Below are 21227 nucleotides of genomic sequence, written 5' to 3'. Positions count from 1 at the left end.
GGAACTGACTTCTAGCATCCAAAATTTGCTTTGGAATATCCTTGAAAATTTCCACGAAGGAATCCTCAATTTGTAGAGTTCTCTGGTAGTGCAAATCCAAGATTTTATCCCTCTCTTCTTTTGATCTTAACGTTACCAAACAGTCTCTTGGTTTATTCCTTCTTTGCCGTGTACCAAGTCTGAATGCACTCTCTATCTTAAATTCTTCCTTCTCCAAATCCTTTTGCCAAAACTCCGAAAACTCTTTTGTTAGATAGTCCACCAGGTTGTCTCCTTCACTCTCAGGTATTGCTCTGATCCTTAGATTCCTCTCCTTCCTCTGCATCTCAATCATCGAGAGCGCCAAATCATGGTCCCCCAACTTCTTGATGACCGGTGGGAACCTTTCGTCCATTGCAATTGCAATCTCTTTAGCTTCCTCGGCTATCTTCCTAATGGTGGATGATTCCTCAAGTAGCTTTCCGATATATTCTGTGTTAGAATTCACTTTATTTCCAAGTTCAATTATACTTTTAGTATTAATGTCGATTTTTCCTGAGATCTCTGCTACTGTTTTATTTGTTTCGGCAACTTGTTTACTGGATTCAGCAACTTGTTTACTTGTTTCAGCACCTTGCTTTTTTAATTCTGCACCTTGCTTTTTTAGCTGGTCTAAAGATTCATTTATTTTTCCCAGCAGTTTCGAGAGTGCCTCCTCAGACATGACTTTTGTCTTTTCTTGTGGAATAGCAGCTGCCCCAGAGGCTCCAGATGCAGAGGGCCTCCTTTTCATGAGAGAGTCAGTTCCGTATTGTTTACCAGACCTCAAAATTATTTCCTGTGACTCTCCTTTGTCTTGATCACTTGCCATAACCGTATCTTACAGTCAAGGTCATTCCCACAGTCATATCTCCCTTTTCTCAGCTGCAAACTAAGTTCCACTCTATGGCTGTAGTTGAGCCAAATTCCTCCATAGGGCGAAAGTAACTATTCTTCTCTTTACAGTTTTAAAATGGGGACACTCTTTCATGTAAAATATTCCCAAAGCATTCAAAACAGTTCCCAAAGCCTTCAAAGTTTCACAAAAGTTCTCAAAAGGCCACAATATTAGTCCTTGGCAGATTGAAACAAAGTCCCAACAGTTCTAGCAAGAGTGTATCTTTTTAAAATACAATTTAAGACAACTTTGTAACTTTAGCTCAGTAACAGTCAACAGCCAGCTTCCCTCTCCGGCAGTCCACTCCAGGGTCAGAGCACAGCGGAATAAATTTTTTCCTTCTATAAAGGCAGGCAATTTGAAGCAATTTAAAATACAGTCTCTTCCCCCCACTCCTGCCCGCGGGGGGAGAAGGGTCCCAGTCTTTTGATCAATGATTTAGTTTTCAAAGAGAACTTCAAAGTTAAAGCTCAGAAATTCTTTGCTTTGATCTTACTGAGAGCGGAAAGGTAGACTTCCTTTTTAGCCCTTTTCCGTTTCGGTATCCAAATTCAATGACTTTAGCTCCCAATTAGTCCTTAAATTTTTGTCCTACTCACGGATGTTAGTTTCTTTTATTCCAAATCAAAATAGGACGAAGTCAGCGCTCTCCGTCAATGGCGACGCGGCTTCACTCCGCAGGCTGGGTACGAGCGACTCTCAGCCCCACGCCACACACCCGCTGCCGTTCCGAAGCCTTTAAAAAGGCTTCTTCGCAGCTTCGGGGGGGCACAAACGGTGCCCACCGAGTCTCCGGTTCACAGGCTCCGTGCCTGTGACTTTTAAGGGTCCCCGCTTCGCCGTAGCTGCGGGACCTGAACCCGCGGAGCCGATTCCCCTCAGGAGCTCCAAGGGAAATCCGCCATTGGGACTTCCGGTTGGCGCCGGCGCTAATGGCGGCTCGCTCTCCGTGCTCCGGAGAGAGAGCTGCTCCGCGAGTTCGGGTCTGACCGCTGCGGCGAAGCGGGGACCCCTAAAATCACAGGCGCGGAAGCCTGTGAACAAGGAGACTCGGTGGGCATCGTTTGCGCCCCCTTTTACTGCGAAAGAGCCTTTTTAAAGGCTCCGGAGGAGCATCGGGGGAGCGCTGAGCTGAGAGTCGCTACCCAGCTCGCGGAGTGAAGCCGCATCGCCATTAGCGGAGAGCGCTGACTTCTTCCTGTTATTTGGACTGAAAGAGATTCCCGTGAGTAGGATTGGCAACCCTTTCGGGACTTTAAATTTAATTTCTTTTAAAATTCGGCCGAAAGTGGGGACGGTAAACAAAGGAAGTCTGCCTTCCCCAGATTGCATGATTGCTAAAGCAACGGACTTGGTAAGCTGCAATTGATATCTTTTAAGGGAATTTTAAAAAAAAAAGGATCAACCCCAGCATTGATTTAAGTCCTCCCCCCTAGGGAGCAGGAACGGGGGGGGGGGTGAAAAAGAAAGGAAACCTGCAGGGAAACTTTTTAAAGGACAATCTACCGCAGACTCCATCCTTGGGAACGGACTGCCTGAGTGATACATTTTGACAGGGAGCTGTCAAAGACATTGCAAAGAGGAGACTTTACTTGCTACAATTTATTGAGACTTTGTAAAAATTATATGGTTGCAACTAAAAGGCTGAGAGAAGTTTTTAGTAACTTTTCCCTCTGAGGACTTTTGGATTCATTGTTTCTTTGCTGTTTTGAAGGTCTCAGCTCCCTCTAGAGGGCTGGAAGTAACAGTTGCAACACGATTGTTAGTCACTGGCTTTTTCCATTCAAACCTGTTCCTGTGAGAACGACCTTGGGACATGAGCGGCCCTGTAGATGAGATAGCAACAAGATCCAAGGCTAAGGCAGCACAAAAGAAAAGGGGCTCTTTATCAGGACTATTGCCAACAGGCCCAGGTGGACAGGAAAAGGGAATAAGTGCATTCATGGAGTCAGTGACGCAGGCATTATTGAAGATAAATGAATCTTTAGAAAGACTGAATAAACAGAGTACAGAAAATACTAAGCAATTGGCAGATCTAACGGCAAAATTGGAATTAAACACGAAGAGCGTAACGTCTAATACACAGATTATACAACAGTTGGTAGAGGAGAACGCCACAATAAGGAAAATTGCAGAAGAGGCTAAATCTACTGCGGAATCTACACAGGAAAATTTAGTTCCTGTTTGTAGGAGGCTTGACCAGCATGAGGCGACCCTTTCCTTATGGGACATGCAGCGTAAGGAGAAGAACTTAAGACTTAGGTTGGTTCCTGAGAGTGAGGGGGACAACCTAGTGGACTTTCTCACAAAAGAAATTTCAGACTTTTGGCAGGAAAATCTAGAGGGAACAGAATTTGAGATTACAACCGCCTTCAGATTGGGTAGAAGGCAAGGCAGGAAGATTCCAAGGGATTGCCTGATTACATTGAGGTCGAAAGAGGAGAGAGACAAGATACTTAATTTGCATTACCAGAAAACACTTCAGATTCAAAACGTCTCTGTGCAAATCTACAGGGATATTCCAAAATACATTTTGGAGGTGAGAACTCAGTTCAAGACTCTGGTGGACCTGCTGAAAAAGAACAACGTACCCTTCAGGTGGGAATTTCCACACGGTTTGTCTTTCAACTTCCAAGGAAAGAAAGTCAAGATAAAAACTATACAAGATAAAGAACAGTTCCTACATAAATACGGAGAAGACCTGGTGAAAGGGGTCCTCAATTCAACTGCAGACACAGACCTGGGGAACTTGACATTTGGACTCAAATCACCAACGGACGAAGAACAGCTGCAGGGTGCAGTTGGAGGTAACTAATTAACAATGTCTCTGAAAATCTTAACTTGGAATTGTAATGGACTGAACCTTCCCAGGAAAAGGCGTGAGGTTTTTCATATTTTGAAGAAAGAACAATTGGATCTGATTTGCTTACAAGAAACCCACGTGACAAGAGCACACAGAAGACTTCTTATAAATAAAAGATTGGGACAAGAATTCATTTCATCAGATAAAGTCAAGAAAAGAGGAGTGGTGATATACGCAAAAGAGAAATTGGCTCCAAGACAGATTTTTAAAGATGAACAGGGCAGAATCTTGGCAATTGAGATACAGACCCAAGGAGAAAAAATTTTGATATTTGGAATCTATGCACCAAATGAAGGGAAGGCAGAATTTTATAAGAAATTACATGAGACATTAACAAATTATCTGGATTACAAGGTGATTTTATTAGGCGATATGAACGGGGTTGTCTCTACAAACATGGACAAAGCGCAAAGACAGGTGATCTCCAAGGACGGGAGACTACCTAAGACTTTTTTTGAAATGACTGACAACTTGGACTTGATCGACATTTGGAGAATAAGAAATCCTCTCGAGAGGGAGGGAACATTCTTTTCAGAATCACAGATGACCTGGACAAGAATAGATCAAATATGGATTACTAGTGGGATGGCTCCTAAGATAAAGAAAGTGGAAATCTGCCCAAAGACATGCTCCGACCACAACGCAGTAAAGATGGAAATGAGAACAACAACAGCTGGCTCTTTCAGATGGAGAATGAATGACACCCTATTTAAAGATCCAGAGGTGTACCAAAAGGCCCAAAAGACTTTGAAGGACTATTTTGAGATAAATCTAAGGACAGAAGTGGAGAAACGAGTGATCTGGGACGCAAGCAAGGCCGTGATGAGGGGTTTCTTGATACAGCAGAACTCCTTGAAAAGGAGGAAACAACAGGAGAAGAAAGATAAAATTTTGGAAAGGATAAAAGACAGTGAAAAGAAACTGAGATCCAACCCAAAGTCACATGAGATCTTGAGACAAATCAAACTGTATCAGAAGCAATATATGGAATTGATGAATCAGGAGATTGAATGGAAAATTAAACGAATGAGACAAAAGACATTTGAATCGGCAGATAAATGTGGGAAACTCCTGTCATGGCAATTGAAGAAGAGATTGAAATTGAACACAGTTACAAGTTTGGAGGTAGATGGAAAGAATATTTCGAAACCAAATGAGATCAGCAACTGTTTTCAGAGCTATTTCAGAAGACTGTATGCACAAGGGCCGGAAAACGAAAGAGATATTGAAGAATTTCTTAAGAAATATGGATTACAAAAAATTTCGCAACAAAGTACAGCGTTTTTAAATGAGAAAATAACTGAACAAGAAATCGAGGGTGCCATTCAAAACATGCAATTGGGGAAATCTCCAGGGCCAGATGGACTAACCTCCAGATATTACAAAGCTTTGAAAGACTGGATAATTCAGCCACTTAAGGAGGTTTGCAACGAGATATTAGAGGGGAAAAGGGCACCTGAGACGTGGAAAGAAGCCTTCATCACACTTATACCAAAGACTGAGGTTGATAAAAAACAGATCAAGAACTACCGCCCTATATCACTACTTAATGTGGATTACAAAATTTTTGCAGACATTTTGGCAAAAAGACTAAAGAAGGTGCTGGTGGAGGAGATTCATAAAGACCAGGCAGGCTTTCTCCCGGGTAGGCATATATCTACTAATGTAAGGAATATAATTGACATTATAGAAATGCTGACAGTGAACATTAATACGAAGGCAGTTTTAATTTTTGTGGACGCGGAGAAAGCCTTTGACAATATATCTTGGAAATTTATGAAAAAGAATCTCCATGGGATGGGGGTAGGCCAAAGGTTTGAAAATGGTATAAGTGCAATTTATTCTGAGCAAAAGGCGAAGTTAATTGTAAATAATGTGGTTATGGATGAACTACCTATAGAAAAAGGGACACGTCAGGGGTGCCCAATATCCCCATTACTTTTTATATCGGTCCTGGAGGTCCTGTTAAATATGATTAGGGGAGATCAGCTGGTAAAAGGGATTCAGGTCGGAGCCAGACATTACAAATTAAAGGCTTTTGCAGATGATTTAGTACTGACCTTGCAAGAGCCAGACACTAGTACCAAAAGAGCTTTGGAATTAATTCAAGTATTTGGCCAGGTCGCAGGATTTAAGTTGAATAAACAAAAAACCAAGGTATTGGAAAAGAACTTAACAAATGTTGAAAGGGAAAGATTCCAAGAGGAAACTGGGTTAGTGGTGGCAAAGAGTGTAAAATACCTGGGGATTAACATGACATCTAAGAATGTGAACTTATTTAAGGACAACTATGACAAGTGCTGGACTGAGATAAAGAAAGATTTAGAAATATGGTCAAACCTGAAGCTTTCCTTGTTAGGTCGAATTGCTGTGATCAAAATGAATGTATTGCCTAGAATGTTATTTTTGTTTCAGACATTACAAATTGTTGATAAACTGGACTGTTTCAAGAAGTGGCAGAAAGACATATCTAAATTTGTCTGGCAGGGCAAAAAGCCCAGAATTAAGTTTAAGATACTTACCGACTCTAAAGAAAGAGGGGGGTTTGCCCTGCCGGACTTAAGACTTTACTATGAATCGGCAGCTTTTTGCTGGTTAAAAGATTGGCTACTTCTTGAAAATGCAGACATTCTAGATTTGGAAGGATTTGACAATAATTTTGGTTGGCATGCATATATCTGGTATGACAAGGTTAAAGTGTATAAGGGTTTCAAAAATCATATTGTCAGGAAAGCACTATATAATGTATGGATACGGTATAAAGATTTACTGGAAAACAAAACTCCCAGGTGGCTTTCACCTATGGAGGCTAAGGAAGTAAAGAAACTTAATATGACAACCAATTGGCCGAAATACTCTGAGATTTTAGAACAAGAAGGTGGTGAATTTAAATTACAAAGTTATGAGAAAATAAAGTCCAAGGTACGAGATTGGCTCCATTATTTTCAAATAATGGAGGCTTTCAAACAAGACAGGAAAATTGGTTTCCAGGTGGAGAAATCGAAATTGGAAACAGAATTGTTAGAACCCAATACTAAGAATTTATCAAGAATGTACAACTTGCTGTTGAAGTGGAATACAATAGATGAGACAGTGAAGTCTGCTATGGTTAAATGGGCACAGGACATAGGTCATGACATTATGTTTGCTGACTGGGAGCAGTTATGGACCACAGGTATTAAATTTACGGCATGCAATGCCTTACGAGAAAACATTATGAAAATGATTTATAGGTGGTACATGACCCCAGTCAAGCTTGCGAAGATTTACCATTTGCCCAATAACAAATGCTGGAAATGTAAAGAGACTGAGGGTACCTTTTTCCACCTTTGGTGGACCTGCCCAAAGATTAAGGCCTTCTGGGAAATGATTTATAATGAAATTAAGAAAGTGCTTAAGTGCACCTTTAACAAGAAACCAGAGGCATTTCTCTTGTGTATGGTCGGCCAGTTGGTGCCGAAGAAGGATAAGAATTTCTTTTTGTACGCTACTACGGCAGCAAGGATTCTTCTAGCAAAGTATTGGAAGACACAAGAGCTACCCACGCTGGAGGAATGGCAGGCGAAAGTGATTGACTTTATGGGACTGGCAGAAATGACCGGCAGAATCCGCGACCAAGAGAAAGAGACTGTGGAAGAAGATTGGAAGAAATTTAAGATGTATCTTAAGAATTATTATAAAACTGAGGAGTGTTAAAATGCTGAGGGAAAAGAAGACGTAGAATTGCAGCGATAATTGGGTTTAAAATTTAGGGTGGAATAGAGAAAGAGGATAAATTTTTATTTAATTGGGTAAGATAGGTTGCTGAATAATGGTACTAAACTAAGGATGCAAAAAGGGAAAGGTATGGGGAAGTCCGGGAAAAGAGGGTTATGAAAATAAGGTTATGAAAATATGAGTTTTTTGTTTGTTTGTTTTCTCTGTTGTTTTTTGTTTCTGTTAAAAATTGGAAATTAATAAAAATATTTATAAAAAAAAAAGGAAATCCGCCATTGAGCGATGGTGCTAACCGGAAGTCTCTCCCTACACTGAACTTAATCTCTCTTGCTACACACAAAGGGTGTTGTTCAACAGGCATAAGAACCTCTGAATGACAGTGCTTGGGAAACCCAAGATAGCATATGACACGAATACTACATTTCAGAGAACGCAGGGCTTATCAGGCCGGGAGGAGAAAAGTGGTTGCACCAACTCCAAGCCATTAGGGCCACAGATAAGCAGTAGTGGACCTGCTTTTCCTGCAGAAGGTCCCAGGTTCAGTCTGGTCTCTCTAGTTTGGGAAGGTGAAAGACCCCTGTCTGTAACCCTGGTGAGCTGCTGCCTGCTACAGTAGACCAGCCTTCCCAGCCTGATGCTTTTCAGACATGATGGACTCCATCTCCCATAAGTCCCAAAAAGCATAGCTTAATGGCCATGGGTGATGAGAGTTGCAGTCCACCAACACCTGGAGGCTGGGGAAAACTGGTACAGGCAACATGGAGCTAAGTAAACCAATGGTCCGACTCTGTGTAAGGCAGATTCCTGTGCTCCTATGCATGTATTAGCAGGCACAGCATGGTTGCTCCGCTTCTATGGTTAATGCCACTGCATCCCAGCAATGCATAGCCTTCTTTCCACATGGCTCAGGCGTGCATCATGTTTACAAAACACAGAAGCAACGTACCGTATTTTTCCATGTATAAGACTAAAAAAAACAGTAAAAAATTGGGGGTTGTCTTGTGCACGGAACATGGGCATTTGAAGGGATTTTTTAAATATTTAGGCATATGTCCGGGATTTTGGCTTGGGCGGGCTGAGGTGGTTCCTCCTGCAGTCTCCTGAAGCGCTCGCTGGCTCGACCACCGGAGCGAGAGCAGCTGCCACTGCAACCTGCCTCATCATCATCGTTTTATTTGTATGCTGCCTTTCCATAGTTAAAAACAATGCTCAAGGCGGCTTACAACATGACAAGATTTACATAATTTAAAAAGTCATAAACAATAATTAAACCACATCTAAAAAATACACAACTCAATGGAAAACAATTTCCACATGAATCAAAATCTAAAAATAGGAATGCAGCATAGCTGCCTTTCCTTGCTCTTTCCTTTTTTTCCTCTTCCCCTCTCAGACTCCCACCCTGCCCCCAGCCCACTCACCACCGTCCTCAGCTCAGTTTGCTCGACGGCATGGCCCAGCACAGAGTGGGTGCTGCCTTCCCCTGCCTTTTCCTTGGTATCCTGCTTGGGAACCTCCTTCCCCTTGCTTCCCTGCAGCAGCAGCTGCCACTGAGGGAGAGTATGTGGTGCCCCAACTGCTGCCTTTGATTCTGCACCACGGTGCACTGCAACTGCATGCGCACCTCATGCTGGAAACTTTGAGGGTGATCGCCCCAAAAAAGATCAACAACTTGCTGCCACCGCTCATCCAGATTTTCACTTCTGGTTTAGGGTTTTGTTTTCTTAATTTTGGGTTCAAATAAATAGGGGTCATCACATACATGGAGGCATCTTATACATGGAAAAGTATGGTACTGTGGTACCTCGGGTTACATACGCTTCAGGTTACATATGCTTCAGGTTACAGACTCCACTAACCCAGAAATATTACCTCGGGTTAAGAACTTTGCTTCAAGATGGGAACAGAAATCGTGCTCCGGTGGCGGGCGGCAGCGGGAGGCCCCATTAGCTAAAGTGGTACTTCAGGTTAAGAACAGTTTCAGGTTAAGAACGGACCTCCGGAACGAATTAAGTTCTTAACCTGAGGTACCACTGTATTCTCTTTTGGGAGGTGCACAGCATGTCAACAATGTAAGTGCACACAGTTCACCTGAACTGTGTAGGAGGAACCCCAGAGTAACATGGAAGCGACCGCACTGCTCCAAGTAATGCGCAGAGCATGCCTACACTGCAGGTTCTGAAGACAGACACTTCTTGGGGCATATTCCCAAGTAAACATGATGCAAGGCCTTGGTGCAGACAGGAGATTAGTGCTGTGGCATCACGCTCTAAAACAATTCCTGTTTTAAATCACGTACTGCAGAAATTTCAGGTTTGGAGAGTCCAGTTCCTCATGTTTGGAAACAGCAAGCAATTTGTGAAGCTGGCCCTTCAGTGCTCTCCCCCACCTGTGATGCAATCATGTGCGGTGAAATAAAATCCCAGCTGCCTTAAAAAATAATAATTGCTCATGCCCTATTAATTTCCTCCCACACTCAGCTGCTGCTACTGCTACTGCTGAACACCTGTGCTGCAGCCCACAGCGTACTTCCAGTCAGCTACTGGCTACGTTCATGGGCAATGCCCCTGGAGGCAGGCAGCAACTGGATAACCCCCAGGCCTTCTCATCAGCAAAGAAGTGCCTGGGCCAGCAGAAACAGTTGGCTGCTTTCTTCTAAGGCCCATCCCTTTTGAACAAACAGCCGAAGATCCTGTTGGCAGGGCTGCTCACTTGCTCCGGCTGCACGTTTCTTCTTTATCAGAAAGAGGAATGGCTTTTGGGAATGGTCTGGCTGGGAGGATGGATTTCTTATTGAAGACTTGGCACAGTTACAAGAACCCAGTAATGTTTGAAAGCCATGCAAGGCAGCATGCTTCCTGCAGCAAAGCACTGAAGATTTATGCAACTCCCCAGCCAACTATGGGAAAGTCAGAAGGGGGGGGGGATGGGAAATGGGAAATATAGATATGCACAGCTCTTCTTAAAATTTCCCCATTACAAATTTAGCACAGAAACAAAGAACAGTAAGAGAAAAGATAAAAAGGACTGTGAAAAGCACGGGGGCAGATGGGTATAAGCAGAAGATTCAAAGAATTAATATTGCAAACCAATTTATTTTGCATTTCTCTAATCAAGCATTTCTCTAATCAAGACGAAGGAGTGTGGCCATACCATTAAAATTACACAATAGAAATTACTGCAGCAGTGCAGAGGTCCCAAGAGCTGCCATGGAATCGAAAGGCATATTCAGAAGAGGGAGCTGTATTTGATAAAGAGTTTTGCTACAAGCCAAGTGTGAGGAAGAATGGTCCCGTATCAAATATGGATGCAGCAGGAACTGGGATGCCTGGCTTCATTGCTGGTTGTGAGGGGAGGGGGACTTAACAGGTTACATACAAGAACTTTTGAGTTCTTACTGTAACTGCAACGAAAGCATAGTCGGTGCTTCCTCTAACATCACGTGCAAGAAAATGAAGAACCTAAAACTCAAGTATGCAATACACTTCCTTCTTTAGTTATTTGTTTCCTTAAAAAAAAACCACACAAATATTTATATCCTGCATTTTCAGCAAATGGCTTTCCAGGCATCCAAGGGATACAATTTAAAACCCGATGAAATCCAGGTAGCTTATAAACAGCAAATGCACAAAAGACTAAACAAAAGAAGCAGCAGTGGAAAGCAACCAGTAAAATCATAGCAAAAAGGGCAAAGTATGACTGCCCATAACAATGAGAGGATAAAACAGTTTTTAACCTGTTGCCAATAAGTAAGGCACCAAAGAAGAGCTCATTTGGGAAGATATTCCATAGATATAGCACCACCACAAAAAAGCCCTGTTCCTCAATAGATAGCTGCCTGACCTTCAAAGATGGGAAGGGCCCAATATGAAGACCTCAGCTAACAGGTAGGTTCATACAGAAGAAAATGGTCTTCTAGATATCCTGACACCAATGTGCTTTGAACTTTAAAGGTCAAAAACAGCACTTTGAATTACATCCCATATACACCAGAAGCTAGTGTAGATGCTTAAGGACTAGCAATATTACGGCTGGATCATTCAAGTTTCCCAAGACTTTTTCCTCCCCCCCAAAATCAGCTTTACATATAAGGAAATACAGTAATCTAACTAACTATTCAATTCTAACCATATCTACTCAGAAATAAGTGCTACTGAATTCAATGGGGCTTATTCCCATGTAAGTGGGTTTAGGATTGCAGCCAAAGACATTACTAAAACAAGGGGCAACCATGGCAATTTCATCTCTATCAAGTAGTCACTGTTTCTGAATTCACAAAGTACTTTGCTATATTTGCAAGGCAAACAAAAAAAAAGGGAGGGAAGGAGAGAAAACACGACAATGGAAAGCATCAGTGCCAAGGAGACTATATTTCTTGGGGGGGGGGGGCGCGCGGCGAGTCTTACTTCCCAGGAACTGTTAAAACAATGGGCACTCCCATCTGGGACGGTATCTGGAAGATCCTAGCCCCTGCACGCCTTCATTCCCTGCCCTCAGCTAATCAAGTTTCTGACGGGGCAAATCCAAATATTGACTATTGCTGTTTGCAAAGTGTAACTGTATTGTTGCAAGGGAAGAAACAGCTGCAGAATTTCAATTAGTATTTACGCAGCACTTTATGGGTGCTCAGCAATGCACTTGACATTCATTATCTTGCGGTAACCCTTGCAACGACCCTGCAAGGTAGGGCAGCCCTGCTATTCCCATGCTGCAGATGGGGAGATGGGTCTCCTAGCGAGTTTGTGACTGGGATGAAATTAGAACCAGAGACTGAATTGTAGCTCAGTCTCCACACTGGCTTTAGTACAGTGGCTTTAGTACAGTGGTCCAGATCCTCCACCACCCCTTTAATACTGTGCACCGCACAACTTAGGGGAGGTTTTCTGGAAACAGCAGCATGAGTAAGCGCTACTCACCTCTCTTGCCCAAGAGAGTGCCAAAGCCGTGCAAAGGACTGTGCTTCCGCTGGCATTGATCACAGCAGCTACAACTCATTGTACAGTGTCACCTGTAAAATGGGATCAGAAGTTACCTACTTCACAAGGGTGGTTGCAAGACTGAACACAGATTATAATGTACTTTGTGAAGTAAAGGATGAAAGAAACCTTGCATATGTATATATATATATATATATATATATATATATATATGGTGCACAATAACTGGTGGTTATTCACTCCAGAGGAAGTTTAAACATGGACAATCTCTCTCAAGATAATCTACAGACCTCTTAGAGAAGGGGTGCCCAAACGTTTCTGAGCACAATTCAAAGTGTTGGTGCTGACCTTTAAAGCCCTAAACAGCCTCAGTCCTGTATACCTGAAGGACTGTCTCCACCCCCATCGTTCAGCCCGGACACTGAGGTCCAATGCCTAGGGCCTTCTGGCAGTTCTCTCACTGCGAGAAGGGAGGTTACAGGGAACCAGGCAGAGGGCCTTCTCAGTAGTGGCGCCTGCCCTGTGGAACGCCCTCCCAGCAGATGTCAAGGCAATAATCAACTATTTTACCTTTAAAAGACAACTGAAGGCAGCCCTGTTTAGGGAAGTTTTTAATGTCTGATGCTGTATTGTTTTTAATATTCAGTTGGAAGCCGCCCTGAGTGGCTGGGGAAATCCAGGCAGATGAGTGGGGTATAAATAATAAATAAATTAATTATTATTATTATTATTATTATTATTACTACTACTACTATTATTACTAAAGAGGGGCAGATTTGATGAAGTGAACATGCATGAGGGCTGATCAAAGTTGCTGAGGATTGAACTTGTTGAGCTTTATTAAGGATTTGACCCCAATAAATAAACTGCCACACGGGCAGAAGATCAAGTTACCAAATAAATAAATAAATAAATAAATAAATACCGTATTTTTTGCACCATAACACTCACTTTTTTCCTCCTAAAAAGTAAGGGGAAATGTCTGTGCGTGTTATGGAGGGAATGCCTACGGGTGGCATGCCTATGGATTTTCTCCTCTAAAAACTATGTGCGTGTTATGGTCGGGTGTGTGTTATAGAGCGAAAAATACGGTCGGTAGGTAAGTAAGTAAGTAAGCAAGCAAGCAAGCAGATATCCAAGAGTCCTTTTGAGGCATACCAGACAAGCCTCTTGAGAAGAATATTCCCCCAAGGGATTTCTGCTTCTTAGGAGCACACCCTGAGGAGCTGAGCACAATAGCTTCTCAATCACCCATTTACAAAACATAACATATTCTAGACCAGCTACAGTGCTCTGGCACTGCAGTGAACGTGCACCTCACAGCCCAGAATCGTGTACAAATAAATGACTCAAAGAAATGAATAAGTCCTTTAAAAGAATGAGCTCACTGGAAGCTGATTAAATCATGTTTTAAGGAAGGAACGTTATCAACTTTTGCTCTGCTAAGTAAACTTCCTTGTTAGGTCAGGCCTGAGCTCTTACACAAGAAGATCAGCACAGCTCACTTCTCCCCAGCTCAGCTCTCATTATCTGGTCCAAGCAGCGCCATCAGCTTACCTACCACTTGACAAACCTTCCACATCACTTCAGCACCGTGGTTGTCAAGCTGCGTTCTATGAAATCCTGGAGCTTCCTGGACGCTTATCAGGGCTTTCTAGAACATTAAGATTCTTTACAAAGTTGGCTTATGCATCGTTACCAATCTTGCCCTGAAATGTGCAGCTGTAAAGAAGGTTGGGGTGAGTTCTCCTTCACTCAGGATGATGGCAAGGCCCAAGAAGTCTGACCAGTTACCACCAAATGAATGTGTTCTGGGGTGAAACATCTTATACACAGGGGTTCTGGGCAGATACCCAAAGGCACATAGATTTGGAAAAGGTTTTATGAAAGTACAAACTTTAAAAACACTGCCTTAAAATGTCCACAGCAACAAAACTCACATACTTTTATTTTCAAAACTACCCAGGGATATATACCAGTGTTCCATTTTTCTATAAGGTGCTATTCCACAATTAGGTGTCATGCAACTATTAAACAGCCACCAATATTACAACCACAATACTGGTGACAGTCTTTCTGACATCCTCAGCTTGAAAACAACTTTGAATGCCTGGTTTGCTAACTTTAATGGAACACAGCACCCCACCTCATCCAGACTATCTCTCCTCTTTGCCTCCTGTTGAGTCTGACTATCTATTGCTTCCAGTTCACCAGTTCAACCACTGCTGGATTCTTGACTCCAGCGAGATCTCTGTGATGTTTCCTAACTGCTTGTTTGCTTGCTTCTGCCTGGTGGCTCAAACCTCCAAAAACCACTGTAATCTTGGCAGAAAGTATGAGGAAGCTTCCTCCCACCTAGAACATTCACTGGACAAGATGTCCTGGAATCGTGTGCTTGTGTGTGTGCAGCAATCTCTGTCCAACTCCTGTCCTGTACCTCAGCTGGTCTTGGCCTTTTCCTTAACTTCATTCCCAACTCTTAAAACCACCAACACCCTTCCTCTACTTAAAAGTTAATTGGGGATTGCTTAAGTATACAGTACCACTTCTTGGTCTTCCGAGTCAAAAGCCTTTGCTCATCTCCTACTCACCAAACCACCATCTCATTTGATCTCCTGATTACTGCCCTTTGTGCAAAGCGAGAGACGAACTCCTATAACGTGTACGTCAAAGACTAATCTGTGCTAAAGCCTCAGCCCAGCCCTGGTATTTACAGGTGCATTCCTAGGGGCCTAACTCCTCTGCTCAGCGTAAGCAGGTTCTCTGATGTTCCAAATCTACCCACCACATGCTACAGCCCTGTCATCATCAACAACTATGTTGCAGCTGTGGTTCCACCTCAACTGAAATCCTCTTGCAACTTTGCATTGCTCCTTGCTGAAAAACCTTTTTTAAACCATCACCTAAACTCAAAGGACTTTGCTGCCAGCCTTTTCCCTTTAACTTACTAGCAAGCATGGTTTTATATCTACCCAATTTTACATTGTACTTTTGGCGCAGGCTAGTCATGCTTGTTTTTAAAACCTTCCTTCCTGACACATCACCCCTTCAAACTACTTCCCTAGTGGGATTTTTTTGTGCACGTCTTAGTAACAGGAAGAGCAACTCTGTCTTTTAACACCTTCTCCACCATCAACTGTACTTTAAGACTTATTTTAAATAATAGCTTACTTAGAAGTTATTATTTCAAGTATATGGACAACGGAAGAACCATTCCAATTCCTTGTGCCAAGTCTATACTTACTGTAGAATGTTATGTACTGCATGAATAGGAGAGAATGGCTCCCCGTAGATTTGTTCCCCTTTCCAAAGGGAACTGCCTTCCAAGAGAATGCATGCATGACCAAAAGACTATTAGCTTGTTAGACATACGTTGCTGTAACGTTTTATTTTGTGAACCACCCTGAGACCCCCAGGTATAGGGAATATAAATTCAATTAATAAATATTAAATAAAATAAACTTCATTGGTAATATCCTGAATGCATTGAAACACCTGTGTTATTTAAACATAGAAGTTTGGAGAAGGAAGAAATACAGCGGTACCTCAGGTTACATACACTTCAGGTTACATACGCTTCAGGTTACACACTCCGCTAACCCAGAAATAGTGCTTCAGGTTAAGAACTTTGCTTCAGGATAAGAACAGAAATCGGGCTCTGGCGGCGCAGCAGCAGCAGGAGGCCCCATTAGCTAAAGTGGTGCTTCAGGTTAAGAACAGTTTCAGGTTAAGTACGGACCTCCAGAATGAATTAAATACTTAACCTGAGGTACCACTGTAACTACACATGGGACATGACTACACAAAAATCGAATTGTACTAGGTAGAAAGGAGAGACTATGTCTCTTATTATGCTTGTGGCCTTTTATGCTCTGAGCCTGGGGACTCAACTGTACATTGGTATTGACCCCATATGCTATGAGATCCATACTTTATGGCCTCCCGGGCTAATATGAATTATTCATTGTATTCAGGTTGTGGGGAGAAAAGGAAAGACACAACCTCTTCCACTGCTGGCAGAAGCTCTGTAAATTAAAAAGTGAGCAGAATGGTCTGCTCATCAATAGCCTGATCCTATGCAGTTAAGCATGCCCAATTCGACGCGGGTGGCGTTGTGGGTTAAACCACAAAGCCTAGGACTTGCCGATCAGAAGGTTGGCGGTTCGAATCCCTGCCACAGGGTGAGCTCCCGTTGCTCGGTCCCTGCTCCTGCCAACCTAGCAGTTTGAAAGCACATCAAAGTGCAAGTAGATAAATAGGTACCGCTCTGGCAGGAAGGTAAACGGTGTTTCCGTGCGCTGCTCTGGTTCGCCAGAAGCGGCTTAGTCATGCTGGCCACATGACCCGGAAGCTGTACGCCGGCTCCCTTGGCCAATAAAGCGAGATGAGTGCCGCAACCCCAGAGTCGGCCACGACTGGACCTAATGGTCAGGGGTCCCTTTACCTTTTTTATTCCACATAAGGGCTCTCCCTGCCCCACCCCACCCCAATCATGACATTTACATATTGACACAACTGCCAAGGCAAGCTTTTAAAATAAGCATAACACGAAACATGAGGATCACCTAGCAGGATCTTCATCAGGCATCCTACATATGTCTTCTTAGAAACTGATTGCTGCTACATCCTGCCAAATAACTAGCGAGTAAAGGTTCCAATTTCACCACTGTGTTCCAGGAAGGTGGGGATTGGGGCGGGGGGGGGGGGGGGGGAGAGAGATCGTGTCTAACTCACAGCTTTTCTGCACCAGAATACCATGTATTGTGTGTCATTCCCCACCCTTTCCCTGCCAAGAGGAATTATTTCTAAGTGTTAATCAGTGAAAGAAGAATGCCACATACAAATGCAACTGAGGAACTTGGCATACCAGCCCAGGGTAATCTAGTGTGACTGAAGAGGTACTTTAAAAAACAAGAAAAAAACATTCATTCCTCTGCCAGTCACATAACAGAAGGATATGCTTATTGCACTGCAAAAAAGACAAAGTACATATAAATAGATGTACCTAGGAGAGTTACCCCAAAGGAAAGCATGTTCCCCATGTATTCATCATAAGCCTTCTACAGTGACATACACTCATCTCCTTCCTCTTCAGACTACATTTCCCTTGTCTAGAGCACTATGGTGTGCAGCTTTCAAATACCCAATGGCCAATCCCTGCTCACAATACCAGGCTCTCTTCAGTTCCCTGCCTCGCTAGTATAACAACTGGCTTCTCTGCACATATAACCTCAGGGTCAACCCCTAGTGTCTATACAGCCACTTACAGTGCATGCTTCCCACCATAATTTCCCCATAGACACCAGTGTCAAAACACATGCGCCCTGAGCAGGTAACCTACAAGAGGATGGAGACCACCCCCTAAGGGCCAACCCCCGAGAGATGAAGCTCCTTCCCAGAATCAAGCCATCGCGACCTCGCCTCCTCCAGCACCGCAATACATCCCATTCACCCCGCTCACCCACCGCAGGGCCTGAATGAAGACCCCACCCCAAAATCGAACCGGCTCCCCACCTCCCACAAGCTATTATTTCCCAGGGAATACACACCTCGAGCAAAGACCGCGAGAGCAGCCTCGCCCACGCCCCCCAAAGCCCAGCAGGGCAAATTCTCACGCAGAGGCCACCGCCGCTGCCGCCTCCTAAATCCTCGCCGCGCGAGAGGAGGGTCTGCGGGAAGGTGGGCGCGGCTACCCTTAGGCACTCCCACCCTATCTGCCTATCCCTGCCCACAGAGCCTTCCTTCCCGGATCCGCTCCGGGCTGAGAGGATAGAAAGAGCAAATACTTAGGCCGGCAGAAGGGCATCGCGTGGAGACGGGGGACTTTTGTCCTATGTCCGGTTTCCAGGGACGTGCTGCGTTCGCATCCTGGAAAAGCTTTGCTGCACAATATACGCAACCCTTTCCCCGCTCCCGTTCCCCGCCTCTGCATCTTTGCTGCAAGAGCCAGAAGCTTCAGCGTAAAGAGCAGACTGAAGTGGACTTTCTCGTCCTGGGCCATTTATTTATTTATTTTTAAAAATGAGTAACATACTCTGTAGACACTACGCTGTCCTTTGAAAAACCTAAGAATGATTAACAGCACTGGGCTGCAAAAACAAGGATGCATGAAAAAATAAGCGCCTTCAGCAACCCAAAATTGTAAGAGGTTTTATAGAAAATGACAAATTGGATTTTTTGTATTATATTTCTTCCATATTCAAATTTGTATTTGAGAAACACACACACACACTATAAAGTTCCACCTTAAATTACACAGCAGTTGAGCATTTTAAAAGAAACCTACTGCATGAACTTAAATACATTCAGTGTGATTGCCTTGGCCAGGGTTTCATGCTTCTCTTTCTGCAGTCTGCTCAGAATAATAGTGATAATACATGGTGAACTGTTAGTTAAAGGTTGCACTAAAAAGTTAATCTATACACATCTCTTTGGACTACAGCATAGCTGCATCTCCTAGAGATTACGCTTTTGAATACTATGCAACTAGATTTCATGTCCTCTATTTTGAGTATATCTTTATTGGAAAACTTGTATTTCTGTTCCATACTATTCAGTGCTCATGCTGTGACTGAGTTATTCCAGAATTCTTCTTTTTTTAACCCAAGTATATATCTAGAAATATGCACGTGCAACTTATACCTGGGAAATTGAATCTGCAGAAAATTGAGTTAGTATCCTCTGACCACCACTTTGTATGTTAATAGTACTCAGCAATTCCAAACCTGTTAATATAAACATTTTTGTTTGAGCATCAGAAGTGAAAGGAAACTCGATTCCATGATATGCTGTTGAGTCGCAGCAAGCCAGAGGGACTATGCATAACTAAATCCAGTACAGTGGTACCTCGGGTTAAGTACTTAATTCGTTCCGGAGGTCCGTTCTTAACCTGAAACTGTTCTTAACCTGAAGCACCACTTTAGCTAATGGGGCCTCCTGCTGTTGCTGCACCGCTGGTGCACAATTTCTGTTCTCATCCTGAAGCAAAGTTCTTAACCTGAAGCACCATTTCTGGGTTAGCGGAGTCTGTAACCTGAAGCGTATGTAACCTGAAGCATATGTAACCTGAAGCGTATGTAACCTGAAGCATATGTAACCTGAAGTGTATGTAACCCAAGCTACCACTGTAGTTGGCAAGAGATGATTCTTTAATATTTGGACAATGTAGAAATACTATGTGTGCTTAGTATGTGCTTCTATGCTGAAACACAATATGCCCCAGAGCAGCATGCATCAGCAACTACCCTGCATTCTTTTTATTTGGAAAAAGTACTACCTCAAAATCAGGAATAGATTGTGGATTATTTAATAGCTACCTCCACACCTCACAATAGTCACACATTAGTAAACAAGGCAAGTTCCAAAACAAGGCACATCAATTATGCATAAGCTGTGATGCTGAATTCCATGAAACACGAGCCATTAAGAACCCCACTGACCCCTGTCAGAAAATGGTCAGCATAGATGATCAAGCTGATAATAGGGTCAGGTTTTTATTGTAACTTTCGTCCATCTTGCAAGTGTCTCCCTGAAGCCAGATGTGTATAGCTGTCCAGAAACTCCATTAGTCCAAATATGTCCTGGGGCAGAGGAAACAGTATTTTAAAGCAGCATGGACTTCATGTAGCAGTTCAAGGAGTTACAGTTGAAGTCAGATGTCTGGACTGCAACTGGTAGTGAAATCGGCAACTCAACATTAGATGCGTTGTAATACAGAGAAAGTGCAGGCTGAAAGAAGAGCCCAAAGTTCTGCAACCAGATTCTTGACTGTGGATGTTTTATCGTAGCAGTGACAACTGCATTCTCCACCGGATAAGCTAACATTACTTGACCCAAGTTGACTAATTGGGAATCAGCGACAGCCCTCCTCCAAAAAGGGGGTTGGGATGCAAGCATTTCCATCGCCATTGCTCTGTCACACCTGCAGCAAATGAATCAAGGTCAAATTCCGCTGGTTAATCCAAGTTCTCCTAAAGGAAGTTCAAGAGGAATCTTATTTAGCAAAATAAAAAAATTCCAAAGGTGCTTCTTCATCCTCCAGGGTTCTTTTGAGAAGCAGTTTTGACAAACTGTTCCCATCACAAAACGTGCCTATGCAAATCCTCCACTTCCAGCTGCCACATGTCCCTGTGCAGGGGGTTGCCTGAAAGGTCCGTCATCTTCACAGCTCGGATGGTGGGCTCTGGGCTGCAAGACACCACCAGGCCCATCACCATCACATACTTCCCGGCGCTGAGGCAAGGCCGCCCCTTGGGGATCTTCTCCACGCCCTGAGCCACGAAAGGGCCGCTGTCGTCCTGCAGCCGCACCGTCGAGCCACCTTCCTCCACGGCCAGCACCGTGCCCTGAAGCCACACCAGCGACACGGCGAGAGCGGGGCGCCGGTACTCCTCCCGGTCCAGCAGCCACGGGCCGCCAGGGACCCGGCGGCACCGCCTCAGGTGCGCGGCCAGGACCTTCACAGGCGGCAGCGGCAGCGACTGGGCGAGGCGAGAATCTTCCGACATGGCCCTGCCTTCTTTCCCGCCAATTTTCACGCCGCGAAAAGGATGACGGGCCGGCGGAGCCCTCCAGTAATATCGCGAGAGTTGAAGGTGTTTTAAAAAAACCAGAAACAGACGCACAGGTTCGTTGGCCATAGAGAGAGGAAAAAGAAGAGTGGACTCACAAAGTTCTCCATAGATTAAAATTAAACTGTGCTGGTATTCCTCCCCCACTAACGTTTACTGCGAAAAATATCTAGATTACACCTAATTGACACAGTTTCTGCGACCATAGAGAAGCTCAGCCAATG

At 43.7% G+C, this 21227-nt stretch overlaps 2 protein-coding genes across 7 annotated transcripts in view; both read right to left on the bottom strand.

Annotated features, from left to right (window-relative positions):
* TBC1D16 (TBC1 domain family member 16) overlaps nt 1-18149 on the bottom strand; it is a 69812-nt gene extending 51663 nt beyond the window's left edge. For 5 of the 6 annotated variants that reach the window (XR_013835797.1, XM_079965418.1, XM_079965414.1 and 2 more), the window contains exons 1-2: nt 17983-18130; nt 12413-12504 (exon numbers count right to left, since the gene is read on the bottom strand). The gene's annotated coding sequence lies outside the window, so the exon portion shown is untranslated. Of the gene's footprint in view, nt 1-12412; nt 12505-17982 lie in introns of all 6 variants that reach the window. The other variant, XM_079965415.1, reaches the window with a different exon arrangement.
* A 1574-nt stretch (nt 18150-19723) lies between these two features.
* Nucleotides 19724-20950, bottom strand: RMI2 (RecQ mediated genome instability 2). Its single transcript, XM_079965798.1, has one exon. It carries the CDS (start codon nt 20938-20940, stop codon nt 20512-20514), a length of 429 nt encoding a protein of 142 aa, XP_079821924.1. The 5' UTR covers nt 20941-20950; the 3' UTR covers nt 19724-20511.
* Nucleotides 20951-21227: the final 277 nt, after the last annotated feature.

The sequence above is a fragment of the Podarcis cretensis genome (assembly GCF_951804945.1).
Source record: "Podarcis cretensis genome assembly, chromosome: 2".
NCBI classification, from domain to species: domain Eukaryota; kingdom Metazoa; phylum Chordata; class Lepidosauria; order Squamata; family Lacertidae; genus Podarcis; species Podarcis cretensis.
This window is presented reverse-complemented; position numbering and strand designations above follow the sequence as displayed.